The 20,222-nt window shown below is 45.6% G+C and overlaps 5 protein-coding genes across 5 annotated transcripts; 3 read left to right on the top strand and 2 right to left on the bottom strand.

The window, feature by feature from the left end:
• The first annotated feature begins 648 nt into the window (after window positions 1–648).
• On the top strand, window positions 649–2,246 carry LOC308196290 (histone H2A type 2-C). The gene has a single exon (XM_080595087.1). It carries the CDS (start codon window positions 696–698, stop codon window positions 1,083–1,085), a length of 390 nt encoding a protein of 129 aa, XP_080451213.1. The 5' UTR covers window positions 649–695; the 3' UTR covers window positions 1,086–2,246.
• LOC308196313 (histone H4) lies at window positions 2,068–2,478 on the bottom strand. Its single transcript, XM_080595132.1, has one exon. It carries the CDS (start codon window positions 2,436–2,438, stop codon window positions 2,127–2,129), a length of 312 nt encoding a protein of 103 aa, XP_080451258.1. The 5' UTR covers window positions 2,439–2,478; the 3' UTR covers window positions 2,068–2,126.
• A 10,174-nt stretch (window positions 2,479–12,652) lies between these two features.
• Window positions 12,653–14,224, top strand: LOC308196218 (histone H1.01-like). The gene is made up of 2 exons (XM_080594928.1): window positions 12,653–13,475; window positions 13,857–14,224. The coding sequence occupies exon 1, from the start codon at window positions 12,690–12,692 to the stop codon at window positions 13,344–13,346; it is 657 nt and encodes a 218-aa protein (XP_080451054.1). The 5' UTR covers window positions 12,653–12,689; the 3' UTR covers window positions 13,347–13,475; window positions 13,857–14,224.
• A 22-nt stretch (window positions 14,225–14,246) lies between these two features.
• Window positions 14,247–14,800, bottom strand: LOC308196244 (histone H2A-IV). The gene has a single exon (XM_080595015.1). The coding sequence runs from the start codon at window positions 14,752–14,754 to the stop codon at window positions 14,365–14,367; it is 390 nt and encodes a 129-aa protein (XP_080451141.1). The 5' UTR covers window positions 14,755–14,800; the 3' UTR covers window positions 14,247–14,364.
• Window positions 14,801–15,032: 232 nt separating this feature from the next.
• LOC308196265 (histone H2B 7-like) lies at window positions 15,033–16,210 on the top strand. The gene has a single exon (XM_080595051.1). It carries the CDS (start codon window positions 15,103–15,105, stop codon window positions 15,481–15,483), a length of 381 nt encoding a protein of 126 aa, XP_080451177.1. The 5' UTR covers window positions 15,033–15,102; the 3' UTR covers window positions 15,484–16,210.
• Window positions 16,211–20,222: the final 4,012 nt, after the last annotated feature.

Genomic DNA, 20,222 nt, shown 5'->3' with positions numbered 1-20,222 from the left:
GATTCTTCCATTTCTGGATTACATTCCCGTACTATCTCAAGAATCTTTACAAAGCATTTAATATATTTTACTTTCAGTTTTCTTTATTTCCTTATTTTCCCTATAAAAAAAATGTATATTTTTTCGGCATCGATGTTTTCATGCAGAAAGGCTTAAGTTTATCATTAATTTATAGGAAGCTTTACTTTAACTTTTTGAAATACTGTAAGAAAATAATTAGGAGGTAGCAAAAAGTGGTATCGATGGAACATAAAAATGGAAAAGAGCGTAATGGAATTAAAGTGAAAATTTCTACTCTCTTTTTCTGATAATATAGTAACAACGCTTTAAATTTAGTCAGAAAATGAGGACCAGGCGCTGTTTAAAGTCATTGAATCTTTGTCGATTCGATTGAAGTTTACCGCGTTTCGTCTGCCAGACACCATCCCCCCCTCCGCCGTATTCCCCCCCAAGTCCCCCCGGCTCTGCCTTTCCCTCCCTTCATCCCCCCCCCGCCTCAGCGGCCGAGCTCCGACCGCGATTGGTCAGGGCGAGATTCGCTCGGCCATTGGCTGCGCGCTCCCCGGGAGCGCCGCGGCCTATCAGGAGGCGCAGGCCGCGCAAAGGGAAGCGATATAAGGGCGGGCCGCAGGGCGCGGGTAATTCACCCGCAGGGGACTGTTGGTCAGGCGTGTGCGTGCAGCGAGCGATCGGCGATGTCTGGGCGCGGGAAGCAGGGCGGGAAGGCGCGGGCCAAGGCCAAGTCGCGCTCGTCGCGGGCCGGGCTGCAGTTCCCCGTGGGCCGCGTGCACCGGCTGCTGCGCAAGGGCAACTACGCGGAGCGGGTGGGCGCCGGCGCCCCGGTGTACCTGGCGGCCGTGCTGGAGTACCTGACGGCCGAGATCCTGGAGCTGGCGGGCAACGCGGCCCGCGACAACAAGAAGACGCGCATCATCCCCCGCCACCTGCAGCTGGCCATCCGCAACGACGAGGAGCTCAACAAGCTGCTGGGCAAGGTCACCATCGCGCAGGGCGGGGTGCTGCCCAACATCCAGGCCGTGCTGCTGCCCAAGAAGACCGAAAGCCACAAGGCGAAGAGCAAGTAAAGAGGTCCCGGAGGCAGGCCCGGAGCAGACCAGTAAAACCCAAAGGCTCTTTTCAGAGCCACCCACAGCCTCGAGAAAGAGCTTGAGACGCTCCAGCTGAAGGGGTAGAGGAGGGAGAGGGAAATCGCTCTTCTGGCTAGAAGTGTGTGGGACACTTCCCCTGCACCCGGGCCCAGGCTCCACGTGGGCGAGCTCGGCTGCGGCCGAGCAGCCCCGGCCGTTCCTCGTGGGCCCTGCACTTGCCTCCCGGAGCAGCGCTCTGAGCCCAGGCACCACGAGCTCCGGCGAGCCGGGCTCGAGTTGAGCCGCCCGGGGTGCAGGAGGGGCTGGAGCCTGTGGCTGCCCCCCGCGGGCTTTTCAAAGGGCGAGGGCGCTCAACCCGCTCGCTGCGGGAGTCACGGCCCGGCCCCGCGGCTGCCGGACTCTGCGTGCTGAAGCGAGCCCAGCGCGCGTGGTCGCTGCGCTTTTTCCTCTGTGGGCTGTAGAGTCAATGGGAGGAAAGAACCGGCTCCCCTGCGCCCTCATGGCGCTTGACAAGGCAGATACCTCCACCCCCCCTCCACCTTGGTCGCTAGAGCCAGGGGCTCGGGGCCCCTTCGCTCGCGGCTTTTCCGGACGCGGCTACAGCCGTGGGAGAGTTGGAGTTCGCCCCCAGCACTTTGCAGGCTTGTTCTTAGTAGGGGCGGGTGGGTGCCTCCCTCAGAAGAGCCACCGGCCCGTACAGCGCTCTCAGTTAACAAGCGGCCCAGCCGGGGTCTCCTGAAAATGGCTGCTAAAAGCAAGGAGCAGCAAGGGAAGTGGGAAGGGTAACAACGTAACAGCACTGCAAAGTAACAGCCTCAAGCACCGCGACAAACCGATCCGTTGCTAGGCACCAAAACATCGGTGGGATGAGTGACAAGAAAATCGAACAGAATTCTGCACAGCTAAAGCTTCACAAAAACCGGTAAAGGCGACACAGCTCTTTCTGAAGACAAGGTGGGCGGCTCTTAAAAGAGCCTTTGGGGTGTGTCGAGAGGGTCCGAGAGCTGCCTGCGCGCTTTAGCCGCCGAAGCCGTAGAGGGTGCGTCCCTGGCGCTTGAGGGCGTAGACCACGTCCATGGCCGTGACCGTCTTGCGCTTGGCGTGCTCGGTGTAGGTGACGGCGTCGCGGATCACGTTCTCCAGGAACACCTTGAGCACGCCGCGCGTCTCCTCGTAGATGAGCCCCGAGATGCGCTTGACGCCGCCGCGCCGCGCCAGGCGCCGGATGGCCGGCTTGGTGATGCCCTGGATGTTGTCGCGCAGCACCTTGCGGTGCCGCTTGGCGCCCCCCTTGCCGAGCCCCTTCCCGCCCTTGCCTCTGCCGGACATGGCGCTGCCGCTGCTGCCTGAGCCGAGCTGTGAGCGGCCCGCTGCCGCGCCGCGCCCTTTATAGCGCGGGGTCCGACCTGGTTGGAAGCAGGGGCGGGCGCGAGGCGGGGGCGGTGCCGGCGACGCGTCCCCTCCTGCGGGCGGGGCGGGGCCTTCGCCCTCCGCCGCCGCTCTCGGGCACCTCCCCGGCCCCGCCGCGGCCCCGGCCCCGGCCCCGCCTCGGCCGCGCCCCCCAAGCCCCGGCGGCTCCGGGCGGGGCGGCGGCGCTCCGGCCTTCTTTCGCTCCGGGGCGGGGCGCGACTGCATACACTTCTCCGATACTATTTTAAATTCTTATTAATTTATTTAGTTTTCAATAAATTAGTATTTTTTTTTGTTGTTTGGTTATAGCTGTCATCATTGGCACTTAGAGACAGCCAACACTTTTACAAAACGCAGATATTAATTTCTCATGCTTTCCTATATAAAAGCACTAGCGGTAAGGTGATGTCTGGGCATGTCATTGAGAACAGCAGGTTTTGAAATCAGTTTAGAGGCTTCATATTATCGAGAGTTTTTCTTTCTTTTTCTTTCTTTTTTTCCTTTTCCTTTTCCTTTTTTCTACCTAAACATCCAGATGATTTCTGCTACTGTTTACGGGAATACAGTACACAGTTTATTTCAGACATCTGAGTATCTTGAAACATTTTTTAGCTTTCTCATTATTATTTTTTCACTAGGGACTCCTTTATTTAGAGTTTGCAAGTTATGATCTATGGTAATAATATTATTGTAAATATTTTATCCCATTATTTACATTTCTAAGTAAAATGCAAATGAAGCTATAAAGAGGCCAACCCAGTGTACTTTTGGGGCAATCTAATCTTGAACCAATGACATATTACCTTTGTGTGAAATTATGTTTGAAGTCTGATTTCATACTTCGCTGATAAAATCTCCAGGAGTTGTTTCCCATGTCATATATTGCCAAAACTACTAATTTTTCTAGGTAAATTAATGATGAAGTATTACTTTAAAGGATTTTGTAGTTGCCCGATCAGCAACTTTTCAGCAAATATCTGCCTCTGTTGTTCCTTGTGAATTGTATAATAGATTATAATTTTCTCTTATTTGTTGTTAAGTGGCCTGTTTGACACACAGGGTACTTGGTAAGCCAAGGAGTACATGAGTGGCAATCAATTGTGTGAAATCAATCTGTTTTCATGTACCTGGAACCAAAACTTTGAACTTCACCTACACAGATCATGTATTTGTTAGTAAGTATAATAAGCAGATACAGTTTTCTAGCATAAAATACCTGTCCACTAATTTGGGTACATGCTTACTATGCATGCTACTCACTGGGAAGTTTGTTTTTGGTGTCCCTGCAAATCTCTAAATCCAGTCCTACAGTCTCCTCAATTCATAAATGAATGTAGCATGTAATAAAGTTTGTGGCTGGGATAATGCACGCAGCATGTCTCCCAATATCCCCTGGAGCACCCATGACTTTAGAATTATCATGGCCACTTCCAGTGGCTTGTTTCGGTCACGTTTACACGACTCTTGGGGACTGCTCTTAAGAGCAGAATCTGGGAGGTCACCTCCCACTGGGCCACTGTGTCTCCAGGCGATAACTTCTCTGAATTATTGCATTCAAAACACCCTGCATGCTGCACTAGGCAACTGTAGGAAAGCCATTTTCCCCCAGTCCATTGCTGTAAGTTCAAGAAAGCCTTTTGTCATTCATTCCAAGATATTTGCCTTCATCATAGATAACCCATTTCCTTATATAAGTGACTATGCTACATCAGTTTGATACACATGAGCCTGAGAACTAACTTAAGCACGAGTAAGAGATAGAAGCAATTTCCAGATGGGGAAAGAAATTCTTAGCTCACCTCAGCACAACCATGAATTAGTCAAAGACCCATGTTAGCCACTTTTTGAAACAAGCAACTTGTGTGTGTGTTGCTGACGACTGCTGTTGCTAAGATGTGAACCATGTCTCGGTACTTCTGAGGTCACGTTGCAAGAACTCAATGGTAGTGCTGAGAACTGGCTGCTAAATGTAAGGTGTGATGGGTCACCTCCATGGCCTTATGCTAGCATCTGCTTTGTGCTACAAGGCGTTAAGAAAGCCACTTCTATGCTTTCACCTCAGGTCAGAGAAAAGTGTACACCTTGTTGTAGAAGCTGGCTATGCCTGACTCTCAGACTGTGGTATCGCTGTCGAGTCCATGATGGGCTTTATCAGCACGGAGCTGGAGTTGATCCTTTTTTTCTCTCCTGTGTCTGGAGTGTTGCTTAAGATTAAGTCACAAATATCCTGGTCACGCTTAAAAAGGATTATACATCCATCTAGATCACTGCTACTAATTGGATGAAAATTAGTCATGCACATCAAACGCACAACAAAAGTGGCTACTTCAGCTATGTGCATATGTACCTCCATGACTGCAAAGATCTGACATCATTCCGAGTGGATAGGTATTTTTATTTTTTTTTTCATGTAATATGTCTTCGTTACTGTGACACAACCTCACGACTGAAAATCAGTCATCACAACAGTTAAAGCCATACCTTAGTTTCTGCTGTCTGTAATTGTAGGGCTCCTTTCAGTAGCTCGAAGCCCTCTGGGGCTGTAAGATTTGCATAATTCCAGTATGGAGAGTGTGACTACAATCCTGATACACACCTCATTATCCAGAGACAGAGGAAAGCCTGTCAAGATGAAAGGCTCTGGGAACTCTGACAAGCCTTTCTCTCGCTGGCATTGGCATTGGTTCTGCCTCAGTCCTGGTGACTCCAGGAGGGAAGGTCTGTGCAAGTGATGGGATCTAAAAATATAACAATGAGGTCATTCTTTCCCAGCATCTTTCAGCTCAGATATTTTATACAGGAATCTCTCTGCCTGGCCTTGAAGGCTTCTGATTTTTTCCTCTGTCCTTTCAAATTACTTGTCGTTCCCTCCCCTATAGACATACTCTCTTCACCTCTCCTCAGCCACAAGAAAGGGTGTTCAGCTCTCCCACTGTTCTGGTTGCCACTTTGTCCTGCTTCATCTGCACCATAGAAAGTATGTTTTCCAGCTTTTTGCAAACACACACAGACAAGCCACTTAACTGCATATAAACAAGATTCTCCTCAATGAAATGGATAAACCCCACTTAGTATACATGTCCATCAACTGTTTCCTCATCTCCCGCACTCACTTTCAATGTCCCTGTTTCTCAGCCTCTTATTATTTGTCATGCTAAATCATATCCTAAAGCAAGAGAAACGAGAGATGCTGTATACAGAGAAAGTCAATAAACACCGGATAAAAAATCCATTCAGGGCTCTCCAGTTCAAAGACATCCCCTCTGACTCAGGGTGCCTCTGGCCTACAAATCATTAGGAGCTAAGGGATCATTTTGGTAAGATAGTGTCCTTATACTCTTTTTTATTTTTTATTTTTCATTTTTTAATTTAACTGGCCTCTGTCACAGATGGGATATTGGCCCACAAGACAGTTTTTTGTGAATGACTCAATTCTTGCAGTGTTATGATAACAAGTCGCTATCTAGAATCCATTACAAAGGGCAGGGAAATCTCAAGGCTGCCCCATTCATATTGCTCATTCATTTCTCCCTGCTCAGGATCCAGGATTCCCTAACTGCAGAATCAAGTTCTACTACTACACCTTGTATTCCTCCTCTATCCCCTCCCAGAGTTACATCTTATGTGTCCCTGACCTTATCTGAGCATGAGCAAATGTCTCCCTCATCACTGAAGAGGCCATAACCAGGTGGTCCTGTCACCTTAGTGGGAAGGAAGTTACAAAAAAGAGCTAAAATCATTTTCAAGAATCACTATGTTATGAGAATAAGCACATGTTGTAAAATAAAAACAGAAAAACCTAAAAAGGAATATTTTTTAAGTACAAGAATCCTTTACCTTTTCCTTAGTGTCAAAAGCAAACAAATAATTCTGGCCTTGTACAGTGATGTGGCTGACAGCAGTAACCCTTGAAAGCCTTTCCATGCACCCAAGCATGCCAAAGCCTCTTTTCTTCTAAAGAATTAATTAAAGAACAAGCAGAGATTACACCTTTGTCTCCACTTAGGTTTTGGTACAACTGTTTATCCTACACTGTTTTTTTTTTGTTTGTTTCCATTTTTTCTTTCTCTCTCTTCCTGCTCCCCTCCCACCAGAAAATGCTTATTTATGTGAATATGCATTAAATCTAGACATTTGGTGTTAGAATTACTCAAATAATGAGCAGGCCCTTTTATCAACAGACTTGGATTATGGGACCTATGAAGTTTCCTTCCTTGTAAGGGCCTCCTATTGCAGTTTGGGTAAATCCACAAACCCCAAAACCCACCTGGTTTCTCTTTACTTGCTGACTCTATAGAGCTGGACAGAGGCTCATCCCTGCCCATAGCTGCTCAATGCTGGCTTTGGTTCCTGGTCTTTAAACCTTATAGTTAAATGGAAGGTGTTACAGACTTCTAAATTCAAACAACACACTAGTTAAGCTTGTTATTCTGCTCTTTATTTCATGTACAAATCAACAAAAGATTCATTACATTTTCAGTATGTAAAAAAAAAAAATCTGTATCAGGAAGGCCAAGGTTTAGACTTTAATACACTTAACTACTTAACTACTTCCTCAGACTAGCATACACATGGCAAGTTGCAGGCAAAATACATGAAATAATAAAATGCCAGGACTACTTCTTGAATGTGCCCACACTGTACACACATATCTCACTCATCAGCCTGTGAAGCCAAATTCCTGGCTTCCTAGCTGTCTGATAGCAGGAGTGCTGAGTGACTGCCCTCACTTGTTTGTTGTGGGAAGACAGGGGCACCAGCCAGCCCTACCACTGTCCCTGGCAGTCTGGGTGACCTCCTAACCGGGTACAGTGCCTCTCTGGCACTAGCACTTAGCTTGCACAGCTACAAAGCATGTGCTATAAAAAACATAAGCTACAGCACAACATTGAATACCTCTTCAAAACTTCCTTTGCTGTCTTCTACAGGAAGGCAGCCAGCCTACATCGCTGCCAACCTAATGCTACTTTGTGATACTCCTGCTCTAGAATGATGGCATAAACAGCCCTATCTGGAGCAAGGACCTGTTTCACCCCCACAGCTCAGTAAAACTGGCAAGGCAGCATCCCTTAGCAAGAGCAACTTCACAAGGTGTATGACAAAACACTTTGGCTCTCAGTGATGGCACGTGCCTAGCCTACATGGTATTTGGGTACCACTGTCACTGCCTGTGTGACAAAAAAAAGGGGTGGTTGTTGGGTTTCAACCCAAATCTACCTTGAGTCTTGTCTCATCAGCACCTGGGGTGTTACCCATCAAGGAGATGGTGAACTGTGGACCTGCTCTGTATGCATGTACCAGCCCAAAGTCACTTTGTCCCCTGAGAAATGTCAAACATAGCTCTAACTAGAGGTAGGGGAGCATGTAGATTGACCGTATTGTTCCCTGCAAGCATCAGTGCTGCTCTTAGCAGCATTCACGGGGAGCACTGACACACAAGTAGTAAAGGGTGGAGAGCAGAAAGGGTGCAGAATTGCCAAGGGGTTGTGGGGAGTAAGAGCAGGCTGCTCAGCATTGCTCTGTGTGGGCTGCTCACTGGTCTGAGCAGTCAGGCCTCCGAGCTGATGGAGACACTGCTTTGAAAGGACAATGTGGTAGCCCACTTTCTTGGTGACATTCACTGTTATTAAATGAGGGTAGAAGAAAAGCACCATCAATTTGGGTGGAAAGGAGTTCTTTGGGGAGCCATGGATGGTTGAGCTTCTGTTAATGTTTCTTACCTATCACAGGTAGATTGCCTCAGGGCCTGACATTCTTGATCTCTGGCTGGTGACTACATTCAAAGCATGCCAGGGTGGTCCAGAAGTTCATCTGTCAAATGCCTTACTTTAGTTTTGGAAGACCAAAGTTCTTTAAGACATGAATAATACTGTTCTTTGATAGCTGACTGACAATGAGGACCTTTCCTTTGCTGGAGTGTGAGAAAAGTAAAAATATTTTAACCCAGTCAACAGTGGAGGCTCCTGTATGGTATGGAGCAAAGTGCATCTTTTTTCTCCCTTGCTCCAGGGGAAGGTTTTGACCTCCAAATTTTTGTTGCTTATTTTCCCTTCCCCTACAGACAACACCAAGAAGGGCATCCTTCCCTGTTCCTCTATTGCCATATCCAGGTTAAGGACTAGGTTTTCAGTTCCAAAATGACACGGCATAGCAATGATTCAGGGAGGCCTCAATAAGTGCCCCATCCCTTAACCAAGAGTACAGGGAGGAGTGTGCAACATTCCAGGAAGCTGAGTCTACAGAGACAGTCACCCACTGCCCTACCCTACTTGTCCTGCCCACTACAGATGCTTAGCCCTATGCTGGCTTAAAAAGCCCAGCATGGCCTCATTACACCTGGGAGTCTTAACAACAGCATCGGCAGCAACATTGGTATTATGCAGGCAAAGACTTGCAGAACTGCAATGAGTTTGTAGTTTGGTAGGTACTACTTTAAAATTGCTTATCAAAGGGTTAAAAAGCTGTTAAACTGTGCTGGCTGGTTGGATCACAAGAGTTATTACATTTGTAACTCGGATAAAGGATGAAGTCACTGAGGGCAAGTAAGACATGGGTGTAACATTGTAATATGAGTGTAATCACGGTTGCAGGGAGTATTTACACCTCATTCCTGGGGAACATGTACACAGGAGTGCAGCGCACAGCGTAAAGACCCTCAACTAAATCGCTGGAAATTGTTGCTTGGAGGAAAGGAATGGGCTGTGCTGCTCGGGCATACCCACTGTACTTTCTCCAGCTGTCTAAGAAAGATCCATCACAGGACTCTCCTACAGCTGGTAGAGTAGCCCATGAACCATGTTTGCATGGCTAGCTCTCATGCTAATGCCTCCTAACCAAATTCCTTGAGAACAACTGCCATGTTACCCTGCATTATTGCACATATATCTAAATATAACCCAAAGATCATTTTCTGAGGAACAAGTACTGGCAGGTCCTAAGTACTGGCAGGTCCTAAACTGGAGATGGGAATGTCTGATAGTTCTCACGTGCTGCACCATCTCTTGGCTGTAGTTCGTGTCTCCTTGCTTACACCAAGAGGTCTTAATAGAAAAATGCAAAAGTTGGACAGAGCTGGGCATCTGAAGGGAAGTGATTTGTAGTGCTCAGATTGCAATCATGTACAGGTTTGTGATGTAGTGTGGCCTGCTGGGCTGCCCATGAGGTGAGAAGAATTGAAGTCATTCAGATATAGCAGATATTACAGTGATGATCTCTTCAAAGGCATCTCTGGTGATCCTGATGTCATTCTCCTCCATTTCTAATGAATGAGGGAGTCTACCTCCCTCCACTCTCCTTATTGGGAAAACCAAACTGCAGGCAAGAGTTTAGGTAGGGCCTTCTTGTTGAGGTCTTTCTATAACAAAATATGCCTAAAATGCCTAACATGCATAATTTTTTTTTTCCTTTTTCTCATTTGCTCACATAGAGGTGAAACTGTGATTCCTGTTTTCTTTAGAATCCTTCACCACCTTTTTTAATTGCCTGATTACATTTCTCCATTCCTTCTTATCTGTCTGTTCCGACTGTGAAGCAAACACTTTTTCAAACTGCAAAATGCGTTATAACTTTCCAAAATATTGGTCCTGCATGTATTTCTTTCACATAGAGAAGATGTGTTCCAAACATCAGTTCTGTGTTGCTGAAGTTATTTTCCACCTTTGCTGCAGAGACACTAGAAAAGAAAGAGCAGAACCTAGTGTTATCCCTGTGTCATGAAATTTCTGAAGTTACTTCAGTTTCTTTTAAGGTGGCAAGCGGTAACTGTTGTAGATCAGAAGCTGCTACCCATATTATTAGCTGGCCCTGCTGGGAAAGGGAAAGGGTAGCAAGTGCTGGGAGAAAAGCTAGGCAGACAACTGGGACAGTGACCATCTTAGCCACTTCAATTTCAGCCCCTAATAAACACAAAACAACACCTTGTGAAGCCACAACTGAGGGGTGCAGTATTTAAATCTCCTTCAGTGAAGGTTACTGAAGTTAACGCATATGAGTTCAAAATAACAAGATTGGGCAGGAACAGTTTTCATGCTGCGGACACGTCATACATGATCTACACCTTTCTTCTGTCTTGATGTGCCGTGAAGTCTCTTGGTGGCTGTTAAATGTCATCTCCAAGCCCTGCTAGATATTGCCGTATGTAATCAAGTCACTGAAACATCTCATTCATTGGTTTATGAGCACAGGTAGAAAATGAGCTAACAAAAATTCTTATTTTACTTAAATTTTGGTAATTCATGGAGGTATGTCTTCAATATCCACATTCACTCTGATATATTTCATTCTCATATGCTTATCTTGTGCTGCATAATTTTTACAAACAAGATCCAGAAAGCTCCAATGAGATACCTCCTTCTATCACCTTCCTCTTGTAACATTACAGAGCTCAGGTGCACTTTTCCTGCAATCTTTTTCCTTCTAGTTTTGTCTTCTAGGATGCAGGTTGCTTTGTTTCTCTTTATAGTATTTGGTTTACAGTTTTGTAATCAATGAAACCCAATTTAACAGAAAACTAATGTTTTCATGTTGTATACATGTTTAGTATTGACAAAACAGCAGCTGTAAATTAAAAACAAAATGAGGTGGAAATAGAATTACACTTATCTAAAGCTAAGCATTCATACAATTTGAAATTTTGGTTGCCAATATCTGCATAAATTGTGTTTACATTATGTGCTGTATCTGGTGATATCAAAGAAAATGAGAAAGCTAGGTTAAAGTGTAATATTTGTGTGATTCTTAAATAACTATTAAAAGGCAACGGGTAATATACTTCTTTATAATCAGGTACAGATTCAATAGTATTATTCCAGAACTCCATCCTGTTTTCAGCAGATTACACGATCTTCAACCAGATATCAATATTGATTGAATTCTTCCTGGTTCTTTAGGAGTGAACTATGGCCTACCACTCCCCTAATTGAAACCCAGGTTATCACAATGAGTTCTTGTCAGGAAAGCAGTTCCTCGTTTCTATGACTGTAAAATGCATAAGAAAGAATTAGGTGGGCTTTTTTTTTCTTTTCTTTTTTCTTTTTTTTTTTTTTGAGAGGCAAGAAGATTCAGCATTGGCTTTATTGAAACCTTTGTCTGCATACACTGTGTGAGAGGTACAGAAAAAAAAAAGTAACGTGGTTTTAAATTTTCCAGCTATTACAGAAAATACACAACAAGATAATGCTTTCTGGGCAGTAAGAACCTAACTACACAACTGCTACGTTAGGTCCTCCACATCTTAAATTACTAGAGACACAAAAGTAATATCAGTAAAAATAACCAGAAGTTTAGGAGATTGCTTTCTGTTAGAAAGCTGCTGTTTTGTAACGTAGGGTATTGAGTTACTTGAAATAGAAATGCAACATGAAAAAAAAATCTTGATCTACTTAATAATTAGTACAGAGATTCATATGGAAAACAAACAAAGGAAAAAAAGCACAAGGCAGCAGGGTAAGTTTGCCTCCCTTCTAGTGAAATTCCAGGAAGACAAAATAAAACAACTACATGTTCATAGATTTCCAAACATTAACAAATTGCTTATGGCTGTATAATAAGTGCAATAGGAGGTAGTATGAGACACTATTTCAATAGACTTTAGCGTTTTAGGAGGTAAAACACATGGTCAAAGGAACCGGTTCTTAATCCATATTCAGAGCTGAAAGAGGAGTCTGTGTTACTTCCTCCTCTTCAAAATCAATTTAAACAGTCAAAATAGCTTTAAATCGGCAGATTTCGGTTTGGACCACAAGAAAACCCTCTAAAGAATCAGACATAGCCGTTGCCGTGACATTTACGTTTAAAGGAAATTTTTAATTTGCAATGAAAAACAAAAGTTTCTCTCTTGTGAGGTCTCTCCAGCAGCAGCACACGGGATTTCTGGCTTCTCCTTTATCTCAGGGCGCGTGTCCGCGGCTGGAAACTCTCCCGAACGCAAGTACCTGGTCTTCTCCTCCCTCCCCGGGGAGATGGGGCGATTTGGTGGCAGAAATTCCGAGGAAAATACACTTTTGTTAGTCCAAAGAAACACAAATCGAGCACACCGAAGGGCTCCCCGGCCGTGCAGCGGGGCGGGCTCTGCAACGCACCAATCACCGCGCGGCTCCTCTCTAAAAATACGAGCATCTGACCCACGCCAGCCCAATTGTGTTCGCCTGCTCCGCAGAGGACGCCGCCGCGATGTCCGAGACCGCTCCCGCCGCCGCTCCCGATGCGCCCGCGCCCGGCGCCAAGGCCGCCGGCAAGAAGCCGAAGAAGGCGGCGGGCGGCTCCAAGGCGCGCAAGCCCGCGGGCCCCAGCGTCACCGAGCTGATCACCAAGGCCGTGGCCGCCTCCAAGGAGCGCAAGGGGCTCTCCCTCGCCGCGCTCAAGAAGGCGCTGGCCGCCGGCGGCTACGACGTGGAGAAGAACAACAGCCGCATCAAGCTGGGGCTCAAGAGCCTCGTCGGCAAGGGCACCCTGGTGCAGACCAAGGGCACCGGCGCCTCCGGCTCCTTCCGCCTCAGCAAGAAGCCCGGCGAGGTGAAGGAGAAGGCGCCCAAGAAGCGGGCGGCCGCGGCCAAGCCCAAGAAGCCGGCGGCCAAGAAGCCCGCCAGCGCCGCCAAGAAGCCCAAGAAGCCGGCGGTGAAGAAGAGCCCCAAGAAAGCCAAGAAGCCGGCGGCTGCTGCCACCAAGAAGGCTGCCAAGAGCCCCAAGAAGGCCGCCAAGGCTGGCCGCCCCAAGAAGGCAGCGAAGAGCCCAGCCAAAGCGAAGGCAGTGAAGCCCAAAGCTGCCAAGCCCAAGGCAGCCAAGCCCAAAGCAGCCAAGGCAAAGAAGGCGGCGCCCAAGAAGAAGTAAAATATCCTAGAAGAGTCCTGCTGTACATATTTTGTTATCCAACGGCTCTTTTAAGAGCCACCCACACTTTCCCTAAAGGAGCTGAGGCACCGAAGTCGTCAGTCACCTGCAGCAAGGATCCAGAAATTCGTAAGTCGTCAGAGGTCAATTGTCTTTTTCCCCTGCGATTTCTGAAGTGAACCCTAATGAGCATGGTATAGCGCGGCGGCTTTAGGGAAGTGTAGACTTTTGCATCTTTTGCCAAGTAATTGGTTTGACTGCCATGACGAAATGTTTTATAATGATTTGATAAAAATCGGATGTAACTTTTTTAAGTATATATTTTGTAACAAAAGTAATGGATTTGCCAGGCACGCTACTACTGAGCCATGTCTACTGTATTGTATTATTTCTTAAAATGCCTCCTTAAATGCTTCTGTGTACTACGGGGGGAGGAGGGGAGGCGGGGAGGCTTTTCTTACCGCCCCGAAAACAGCCGTGAGCTCTCCAATTCCTTTTGTCCCCTTTGAGAAAGAAAAGCAGCTTTAGGTATTGGAAAAGCCCGCCCTGACCAAGGATTGGCCAGCGCCGAGCCCAGCCCGCTGCCCCCTTCCCCCTCCCCGCGCGCTTCCCCGGAGAAGATCGCGGCTGGTGCGGCGGCTGCTGCCGCTCGTAAGGAAGGAAAACGCGGAAGGGGGACGGGATGGAGGCGGGACCTGACACCGAAATGGGTTGTTCTCGTTTTCTCCGGTTTAAGAACTAAACGTATTCTGTCTCGTCCCAGGAAGAACTTGTTTCGGGAGAACGTTATGGCACGACTTTGTTAACGAAAACATGGAAAGCGTTGCTACTATGGCCCAAACAAAAATACCGATAATAAACGTATGAAAAAAAAACAACAGCACGGGTCGAGTAATTCATGCAACTGCATAACTGTATTATGGATTACTGAGCTCTTTTATGATTTTGTGGGTGGCTCTGAAAAGAGCCTTTGGATTATCGTCTCCAGGCACTACAACGTGCAGCTTTTCCGTTACGTTCACTTGGCCTTGGCCTTGTGGCTGTCGGTCTTCTTGGGCAGCAGCACGGCCTGGATGTTGGGCAGCACCCCGCCCTGCGCGATGGTGACCTTGCCCAGCAGCTTGTTGAGCTCCTCGTCGTTGCGGATGGCCAGCTGCAGGTGGCGGGGGATGATGCGCGTCTTCTTGTTGTCGCGGGCCGCGTTGCCCGCCAGCTCCAGGATCTCGGCCGTCAGGTACTCCAGCACGGCCGCCAGGTACACCGGGGCGCCGGCGCCCACCCGCTCCGCGTAGTTGCCCTTGCGCAGCAGCCGGTGCACGCGGCCCACGGGGAACTGCAGCCCGGCCCGCGACGAGCGCGACTTGGCCTTGGCCCGCGCCTTCCCGCCCTGCTTCCCGCGCCCAGACATCGCCCCGAGCCGCTCCGCTCAGCAGCCAGCGGCAGAAAGCAGCGCGCAGCCAGGGGCCCTTGGCTACACCCCCGCTATGGCCCGGAGCCCCCGCGCTGATAGGCTGGCACGTAGGGCTTTCGCCGGGCAGCCAATGAGGGGCCGAATCCAATTCGGACCAATAAAAGACGGCTCTAGAGGAGGGATGACGCGAGGCCTCACACTGACCAATGACAGGAGGCAGAAGGAATGCTGCTCATTTGCATAGGGGAGCTATAAATAAATGGCCCGCGGGCGCTTCCCCCCACGTTCGTCTTCCTGTTGTCAGCTGGGTGGAAGTCGCTCTGTGAGACGGTCCTGCCGCGAGCAATGCCCGAACCGGCCAAGTCCGCGCCCGCGCCCAAGAAGGGCTCCAAGAAAGCCGTCACCAAGACGCAGAAGAAGGGCGACAAGAAAAGAAAGAGAGCCCGCAAGGAGAGCTATTCGATCTACGTGTACAAGGTGCTGAAGCAGGTGCACCCCGACACGGGCATCTCGTCCAAGGCCATGGGCATCATGAACTCCTTCGTCAACGACATCTTCGAGCGCATCGCCGGCGAGGCGTCGCGCCTGGCGCACTACAACAAGCGCTCGACCATCACCTCGCGGGAGATCCAGACGGCCGTGCGGCTCCTGCTGCCCGGCGAGCTGGCCAAGCACGCCGTCTCCGAGGGCACCAAGGCGGTCACCAAGTACACCAGCTCCAAGTAAGCTGCCTCTGCAGCCCGTGCCAGACCTGCTCGACCCAAAGGCTCTTTTAAGAGCCACCCACCTTTTCAATAAAAGGGCTGCATAGTCACATAAGGAGGGGTGGCGGGGACGATTCAAGATGTTATTTAGCGTGATCATGCGTTATAGAGTCATCTGAAGTTACTGTTAAAACTAATTACAGTGAAAAATTCCTAGCTAGTTTCGTGTACCAGGAAATGAAAATTTTTTTTTTTAATATAAAAGTATGTGCAAGTAATGTCTTTATTGTAATGGAAATAATTTTCTTTTTTTTTTTTTCTGTAGGTGAAATTCTTAACCGTTTACTTTTTCACTTTTGTTTTAAAAATTGCGTATTTATTGTACAATGCATTCTGATCAATTTCCTGTTTCAGTTTCCCTATGGTTTTCACGTATCTGCTGCAAATGTAAGGAAAACCTTTGCGTAGATTATTAGCTCTTGAGATAGAATTCAATTTGCTTTATTGTTAACGGAAACTCTGTGTACGGTGTTGTAGCTGCTGTAACGACGTCTACCGCTTGAGGGTGCCTCAGTCAGTATGTATTTTCAGAGTTGAACTGAAGCAGGTGCCCACAGTGCACTGTAATGTAAAAACTTAAATAGTAACAATTGCTTTCTTGATAAACTGTTAATCACTGTTACTAGCTACCAGCCTCCACATCTAAAAAAGCATACAATGGTTAATAAAATACAAGTTTTTTTCTAAAAGTTACTTATCTTCAGTAATTTTCTTCTGTACGTGTGAATTTTGCTGTAGTTTGCACAGCTTCTCCCTAAATCTTCTTTAGGAGAGAATATTCCCCTCATAAATGCCAAGTGAAGATGAATATTATTTCATATGTACTTCATGTTTCCTATATTTATATCTCAGTTACAGTGAAACGATTAAGAACTTCAAAACTAGCTACTGTGTATCATGAGCTTATTTTAGTTACTGAGCAGCCCTGAAGTCTTTCATTACCCAAATCACTGTTTTTCTGAATTTCCCCATCACATATATTCTTGGGTAATTAGACATTGCTGCAAATGCAGATCTGAGCCATAAAAATCCTCTTCCCCAAATGGATCTGAATAATCCTTAATTCCAAATATTAACTTATGGCCTCATGCTTGGCCCCATACAAGGACTGCCGAACCCCAAAGTCAAGCTTTCTGGTACTGACTGACTGTTGTTTGGTAGTGCTGGTACAGAGGCAGGCACTAAGTCTCTTACATTGGTCATTAATGTACTGGAATTAATTTCAGCTTGAAGGCTGATGGGGAACGTCTTGGATTGGATTTTGGACATCTGATGGTAAGAGCCACACTCCCTGTTCTGCAGTTTCAAACTGTGTCTGGAGATCCGCTCTCAAAGTGCCTTAGTATAAACTCTGAAATAGTTTTCATTTTCTCGGCCTCTCTATGCATCCAGTACTTAAAAGGATGAATAAAATATGCTGTGTTCCATTCTCTAGGCTCTTATGTAATGGAATATGTGGGTGGCTAGAGAGGGAATCTAGAAAGTATCTAAAAGCACTCATATTTTGACAGCGGTGATGATCATTAGAACAATTTGTCAGAAGCTATTATTCTTAGTAATCAGTTATGTAAAAGTCAAATTCATTCCTGTTGTCCTTAAATAAATAAATAAATAAATAAATAAAAAGCTTAGTTTAAACTGCACCTATCACAGGAGCCCAGTGGTGCATTTCTTCCCCCTAACTCAGGAATCCACAAGCATTATTACAACCTTTCCTGTCTTTGTATGCTGGCTGCTTCATTTACGTAGCTTTCACATAAATTTTGTGTGATCATTCTTTCTGTCTCTCTATTTTAAGACTGTTCAGTATATGCAATAAGACTTTCAATATGTGCAGTTCTTGCTGGAGTCCTGAAATTTGTCACCAGAGAAAATATTGGTTCTGATTTCTTCCTCCAATCTTAGTACAATATTTAAATCTCAGGAACATTATTGGGCTATAATGTGAACAAAGCATTTCAACCTTCACACATGCATCCTCAGATCTATTTGTAATCCAACCATTGCTCTGTATCCCAGTGCTGAGACCCAAGTCACTGTAAAGATGAAACCCAGCTACTGTGGAAAATGTGTACTTGCTTTTTTCACCAGCAGCAGTAGGATTTAGGCTGGGCAAGAATAGCAAACGTAACAATTTAATTCCACAGGAGGATGAACATTGAAAATTAATCAAGACAATAGTGTGAATATAAAATCACATGATAGTGCATTCATACATCTTTCATGTCATTTAATATTTACTATTCAGTTCAAAGCAATTTTCTTTGTCTTATATGAAACATTTTTCTCGGATTATATTGCCCAGGAACTGTAGGGTGGCATAATCTTCAAATATATCATCCTAGGAATTGCTATAAACCATGATCTTTAAACAGGCCATTTATACTGTATTTTTTCTACTGTCTGGGCCTATCTTTAAAATATCTCTCTATTCACAGCAACAGAAATACAGGGTGTATATATATATATATTTATACAAATGTAAAAATACTTTTATATATATATATATATCACTACCTTCTTCTATAGGAAATGGTCAGAGTTATGCTGTTATTTATGCCTGTAGTGTATTATCAGCCACAATGATCTGTAAAGAGAACAATCTAAACAGTCAAAAAATGCCAGTTTTTTTTTTTTTTCAATAGACTAGTAGAGTTTGTACCATTTTTGGAAATACATACCTTCTCTAGATCAGTATACCCTCAGTAAATTTTATATTTATCAAACATTACGGGTTAAAAAAATTGGAACAAAAACATGCTATTATTTTTTTGCTAAAGTTAAATACACCACCTAGAATAACAATGCTTCTCTGATTAACTGATGGGGTGCTAAATTAGAATAAGTTTCAGAAATGATAAACAAAATGATCGATGTCATAGACCTGATCCAAAAACTGAACAAAATACATGCCTGCTATAACAATTTTATACTATTTCATTTTTTGTTGTTGTTGTTGTGCGTTTTTTTTTGAGTAAGTCAATATTTACTCACCAACTTATCAACTCGAGTTATTTGTCCTAATGGCCAGAGACTATTTATTATTAAAAATAGTGACAATTATTGCTATTTTAGTCTAGCCACTTTCTCAGAGACTTTATTTTCCAGTTTTATTAAGAAAGAGTGTATTTCAAAATAATTAGAATTGAGAGAAATTATTAGCAACAAGTATGGAAAAAGATTTGATCTTATTTATACCTTGATGTAATGTTTTTGATCAGTAATAAAAATATGCCTAGTTCAGATTTTAAATGAAAATATGGAGTCCTCAGCACCAAAAATGTGATCTCCAGGTTGTGCTGTATCCAAACACAGGGCAGCTCAAGACATGACACAAATCTTACTGCATAAAATGTCTGGAAGTAGAGAGGAATCCAGCTGGGAATGCTCCTTGTTTACATACATACAGGGAGAGAAGAAACATAAAGAGCAGGGCAGCTCTGTCCTTGGGGACAGGGTTCACAGAAAGAGAGGCCTACATAGGTTCAAAACAACCTCTGGAAGTCATCTGCTGCATTATTGTTTTTATTACTATTACTATTACTATTTATTACTATTACTATAATTTTGTAGCTGCAAGTAACTTGTACTTCATGACCCCTCCTCCTGCTTCCATCAGAGAGGTTTTAAAAATATTCCTTGTAAAAAATGACGTTGAAATTTAACTAAAAATTTAATTCCACTTATTTTTGACAAACACAAACACATGCACTACCTTTGTGCAGCATCAGACGTATGAAGAAATGTATACCTCTCTTGTGTGCATTCACTTTTCCTTTTGCAGCAAGTAGCAACCACTGCGATGCCAACCCATTTGTTCTCTGTTCTGCAATTAGTGTTTTGTTTTTTTTTTTTGATCATTACCAAAGGAATTAGATATCCCCAGTCTTTCTACATATCAGAATAGTTCCTTGGATAGGTCAGCTCCCAGTGTGCTCTGCACAAGACCAGGCTAACAGCACCGCAGGCAAATACGGTTGCCTGGGCTGAGCCGGGCTGGCTCAAGAAGGCCAGTTTATTCAAATCTGTTTCACTCCCTGCACAGAGAAACTCGTAAAGTCTGCTGTTTGAAATCACTGATACAAAGCCCATGGAAGAATAGAGCTGGTCACGTGGTTGTAATGCACATTTAGGTCTTGGAGGAAAGAGCAGGCCAGTTACCTAAGCTAGAGCAGTTTTAGTCTTAACACTGCTACTTAAATGTCACAAAACCCCATGGAAAAACAGCTTGTGTCGTACTGCAGGTTTATAATAGAAACCGTCATTTGCACGTTTATTGATACGGACAAAAATCAGACATTGATGTGGTCTAAAATGCTGATAAAAACAATCAGAGCGATTAACCCTTCCGACAACACCACGAAGGCAGAGGAGTCTTCAGCAGCTCTTTAATTTTGCATAATTTTCCACTTGGGAACATTTGCATGACAGAACGGATGTCAGGGGAGGAAATGGTTCAGAGCTTAAGGAACAGTGGACATCGGGAAGCTCCAGAACAACGGGGGGTTATTTACAGATTTTATCTGCCCTTCGCGGAAACCTCCGACCCTTTTCTTGCACTTCCCAGGCGTCTCTTGCAACCACGGGCTTTTCGGAGGCTTGGGCCCCGAGTCCCTCCCCGCTTGTCGCCTTGCATCGGCCCGAGCCGTGCCCTGCTGGCTCCTCCGGCTCTTCCCTGGCGGCCACCGGCCCCCTCCGCCC

Source organism: Anser brachyrhynchus (genome assembly GCF_964034855.1).
Source record: "Anser brachyrhynchus genome assembly, chromosome: 1".
Classification (NCBI taxonomy): domain Eukaryota; kingdom Metazoa; phylum Chordata; class Aves; order Anseriformes; family Anatidae; genus Anser; species Anser brachyrhynchus.
This window is presented reverse-complemented; position numbering and strand designations above follow the sequence as displayed.

What these genes read in the sequence shown, in the direction of transcription:
- LOC308196290 (XM_080595087.1), top strand. Translation starts at nt 696, where the DNA reads ATGTCTGGGCGCGGGAAGCAGGGCGGGAAGGCGCGGGCCAAGGCCAAG.
- LOC308196313 (XM_080595132.1), bottom strand. Translation starts at nt 2,438, where the DNA reads ATGTCCGGCAGAGGCAAGGGCGGGAAGGGGCTCGGCAAGGGGGGCGCC.
- LOC308196218 (XM_080594928.1), top strand. Translation starts at nt 12,690, where the DNA reads ATGTCCGAGACCGCTCCCGCCGCCGCTCCCGATGCGCCCGCGCCCGGC.
- LOC308196244 (XM_080595015.1), bottom strand. Translation starts at nt 14,754, where the DNA reads ATGTCTGGGCGCGGGAAGCAGGGCGGGAAGGCGCGGGCCAAGGCCAAG.
- LOC308196265 (XM_080595051.1), top strand. Translation starts at nt 15,103, where the DNA reads ATGCCCGAACCGGCCAAGTCCGCGCCCGCGCCCAAGAAGGGCTCCAAG.